The sequence below is a fragment of the Puccinia triticina genome, chromosome 8A (genome assembly GCF_026914185.1).
Source record: "Puccinia triticina chromosome 8A, complete sequence".
Lineage (NCBI taxonomy): Eukaryota > Fungi > Basidiomycota > Pucciniomycetes > Pucciniales > Pucciniaceae > Puccinia > Puccinia triticina.
This window is the reverse complement of record NC_070565.1, coordinates 4,923,459-4,927,723: the sequence shown is the minus strand read 5'-3', so window position 1 is coordinate 4,927,723 and position 4,265 is coordinate 4,923,459. Positions and strand designations below refer to the sequence as shown.

At 45.1% G+C, this 4,265-nt stretch overlaps 1 protein-coding gene across 1 annotated transcript; it reads left to right on the top strand.

The window, feature by feature from the left end:
• Positions 1-532: 532 nt before the first annotated feature.
• On the top strand, positions 533-3,127 carry PtA15_8A512 (uncharacterized protein; the record flags this gene model as incomplete). Its single annotated transcript, XM_053171950.1, has 13 exons — positions 533-577; positions 654-838; positions 949-965; positions 1,086-1,155; positions 1,252-1,323; positions 1,405-1,596; positions 1,680-2,078; positions 2,173-2,331; positions 2,426-2,530; positions 2,620-2,668; positions 2,744-2,786; positions 2,873-2,938; positions 3,006-3,127. The coding sequence occupies 13 exons, from the start codon at positions 533-535 to the stop codon at positions 3,125-3,127; spliced, it is 1,524 nt and encodes a 507-aa protein (XP_053023162.1).
• Positions 3,128-4,265: the final 1,138 nt, after the last annotated feature.

Here is a 4,265-nt window from a genome sequence, read left to right as displayed (position 1 = left end):
GTAGATAGTAGAAGTGTATCGTACCCGAAGTGCCTATTCTCTTGCGAAGTAGATATTTACTTTTGCACGTGATTTCGTACTGTTCATGAGACCAGGACACAAACATAGCAGACTTCAGATGATACTCGAAACAATCACAGTTGATGGGAAAGGTCACATCATGAAGTATGTATTTATGTAAAGCTTTCCCGACGACTCTTTTGCCTCGACACAGTAGGGCCGACAAGTGTGTACACCTCAGATGCCCGCAAAACCGATTGAGAATGACGGCCGTCTCGTCTCGTCCCAGTAGGTTATTTATGAAAGCGGCAGAAAAAGTTTACTTTCCTTATCACAACATCATGTATGGCGCAGTTGTCCACAGGGCACTACATATAGCTTGGGAGCTGGACGAATGATCGACTTGGTCGATATGGCGCACATACAATACGCCCGGTGTGGTCCGACCTGGTCCGACAGCCCCGGGGGAGTGGGACTGTCTGTACTACGTCACTTCCCTCCACACTGGGAAGTATAGTTGGATATTTTGTAAATGTTAATTCCGCTCGAACACCCCGGAGTTGGACAAGGAAACATGGTCAGTCAAAGCTTATCACTCGTTCAGATCAGATAAGATAGGAGAACAGTACACTGAATACATCGTCTGGATCCAGTTCCACCACCCACCACCCCCGGCAATCGTTGACAAGTTTCTAGCCTTCATCAACCAGTCGCCTACACCCTTCCATGCGGTCTCAAACGCGATCAAGCGACTCGAATCCGCAGGCTTCAAGCGGTTAAAGGAGCGAGACCAGTGGGCTGGATTGATCCAAAAGGGCGAGAAGTATTACGTGACTAGGTCTGTACCAGACCATTCAATTTTCACGCCAAAAACAAAACAAAACATTTTATTCGGTGGATCATTCTTTTGACTGAATTATACTTTGCCCTTTTATTGATCTTTCTCAGGAACCAGAGCTCTATCAGTTAAGTGTTTCAGATCAGAATCGTTCTTGAGTTCTTCTCATAGATGATGATTATTGATCTAATATCTTCGTTTTTTTCGTTCGTTTTGAAACAAAAAATTAATTCTTGAACAATCTTAGTCGCCTTTGCCGTTGGCGGAGCCTATGAGCCTGGAAACGGACTGGCGATCGTAGGCTGCCACACAGACTCGTGAGTGAGGGCTTCCATTGCAGAGATTTCCCTCATACCTCCATTTCCCTACGTCCGGTAACTCCTTTGATTCTCATTTTACTGGTCCTTTTGTAGACCCTGTTTCAAAATCCGTCCAGTTTCTAAACAGACTAAAATGGGTTATCTGCAAGTTGGGGTTGAAACTTAGTTGGTTTTTTTTGCTTCATTCCCAAAAATTATTATCGTTAGTGACTTGCCAGAGTTTTGATGTGAATGTCCTGACTTTAGTGGAGGAGGAATTTGGCCCACCTGGTTGGATCGAGACCTTGGTATCGCTGGACGAGTGATAGTCAAAGACCGCAAGGACGGATCGGCGGACTCGGATAGCTTTTCCTCCCACCTCGTCCATATTCCGCGTCCGATCCTTCGCTTCCCAACTCTGGCAATTCACTTGGAACGAACTCAAACCGACCAACTCAAGTAAGATCACGTGACTTTCACGGGGGAGACAGAGGAAGAAGTAATGAGGAGATTATTTAGTCCTTCTTATCCCATACACATAGATATAATCCCGAGACTCAGATGATTCCCATTCTATCAATGGCCACTGAACAATTGAACGAGACCGTCAAACCGACTGACTCAACACCGCCAATTACCAAGTCTGCGCTGTCGACACAACAGAACCACCATACGTTACTGCTGTCCATTCTGGCAGAGTCGCTATCGGAGGAGCTTGGCACCCCGGTCAAGGAGAGTGATATCCACGACCTCGAACTGTCACTCTTCGACACCAGCCCGTCCATCGTCGGCGGTGGCCGGGCCGAGTTCATCTTCTCCCCCAGACTCGACAATCTCTTCAGCTCCTTCGCCGCCGTCGAGGCCCTCGCCCAATCCGTCGAGGGTGGGCCTAACTCCAAAGGCCTTGAACAGAGCGGTTTGATTCGAACAATCGCTCTTTGGTAAGTTTTTTTATATATTTCTTTTCTTTTCATTCACTCATCATGCTAACTCGGTTTGAACAACTTTTTTTTGTTGCTATGTGTAATTATTCAGGGATAATGAAGAGATTGGCTCGGTCTCTCATCAAGGAGCCGAATCGAACTTCTTGGAAGCCATTCTCACTCGAGTCTCCAGCTCATTCACGAACCAACCCTCTCCAGCATTGACCGAACAAACTCTTGCTGCCTCGTTCCTGCTTAGTTGTGATATGGGGTTTGCTTGCATTTTTCTTCCCCACTCCAAATAGGTCATTTATTTGAGACTGATATAAAGATAATGTTTTGTCTCTGTGTCGTGGTTTTGCTAGGCACGCCGTGCATCCCTGTTATCCTGAGAAACATGAGCAAAACCATCGTCCGTTGATCAACCAAGGGCCGGCGATCAAAACAAATGCCAAACAAAGATATGCCAGGTAAGATCTACCCAGTGAAATGAGCAACTGTTCCATCATGGGAGACAGCCTGAATGACCGAGTTCCATTTTTCCCTCGATGGCTTACAGTACTGCTGCAACGACCTTCTTGCTGCGTCGAGTGGCTGCCATTGCTAAGGTAATATTCCCACATTTATCGAGAAAGAAGCTGAATAAGCTTGTCGTCTGACCGAACTTTCTTCGTTTCTATCAGGTGCCTTTGCAAGAGTACGAAGTCCGCAACGATATGGCTTGTGGTTAGTTTGCTTTCCCTCATGATCCCCTGGTGAAGTTCCCCGTGGCGGCTGACTTTTTTCCTGCTCTTTATTTTAAACGTTGCAAGGTTCGACCATTGGTCCGCTGGTCTCGAAGATCGGCCTCCGCACGGTCGACATCGGATGTCCGCAGCGTGAGAATGATCTGCTTTTCTTTGTTTGTTATCTTTTGCCACGCTGATGTTAATGACCGTTGCTCAGTCTCGATGCACTCGATCCGTGAACAAGCTGGTTGCCAAGATTTGGTCCATCTCACCGCTCTTTTCGAGAATTTCTTCGAACACTTCCAGCTCGTCGATTCTCGACTATCTACTGGCGAATGAACCTCTCAACCTCTGCCTTTTCTGTAGAGCTTCCTGTTACTTACTAGACACATCTCCGCTTACTTCTCACGCAATCCGCGAAGTACGCATTTGCTTCTAAATAATAAATACTCTTTATTATTTCTTTCTTTTTTTGTTTTCCTTTCTTTGTCGTTTTGATTGTGGACGCCACGTAAGTCTGATGAATCCAGCATCTTGGGAGTGACCATAATTTTGCAAGGCTTTTTTTGCAAGACATAAGTCCCGGCACGCAAAATTGCAAAATCCCGGGTGTCATTGGAAGTTTGCATGGCATTGCCTGTGAAACATGACATGCAAGACATAGACGTGTACCTGCAAAATTACCCCCGGGGATCCCCGACAAGTAAATTTACTGCACTTCGGTCACAACACTTGCACTATAGTCATGCAAGATTATAACCCAAACCCACCAACCATAATTTTGCATACCATAACTGTACAAGACAATATAACATGCACCACATGCATGGTGAAATTCCCAACCTCCACCAATAGAATTGAATTTTGCATGTGTACATACCTGGTTTTGCACAACATCTCCCATAAACACGGTTTTTTTTTTTTTTTTTTTTTTTTTTTTTTTTTTTTCATAGCTCAGACGCCAAACCCTCAACAACAATTCTTGCTTCTTTAGTAAGTTGAACTCTCATCCTCCTTTCCCACGGATCTTTGCTAACAGACATAATATATACACATGTATTTAGATAGGAGCCCAGCATGAAGGTTGCCAGGCATGTGGTCCCAGGAACAAGTTTGGACAAATATGAAGCATCTGGTCATCAGTCAGACAAAGCAAGTGAAACACCCCGTCAAGCCCTATCTCTGATCAAGAAGAAGTTGGTGCCCACTCAACCTCAGAAGCCCACAATAGCCAAATCCGATTCAGGTAGTTCCTCCGGACAATCAGAAGGTAAAAAAAGAAAAAAGAAAAAGACCAAGAGAAAAAAAGATAAGGAATGGTTTATTCCCAATATGAGCAACAATCACAAGACTTTTATCAATCACGGCTGCAAGCTTGATCCACAGGGTTATCCTCTCTATCCAAATGGCCAAACAACCTTTGTACAGCTACCTGGCAAAGATATTACCAATTTTGGGTCCACAGCTTTTGTCAAAA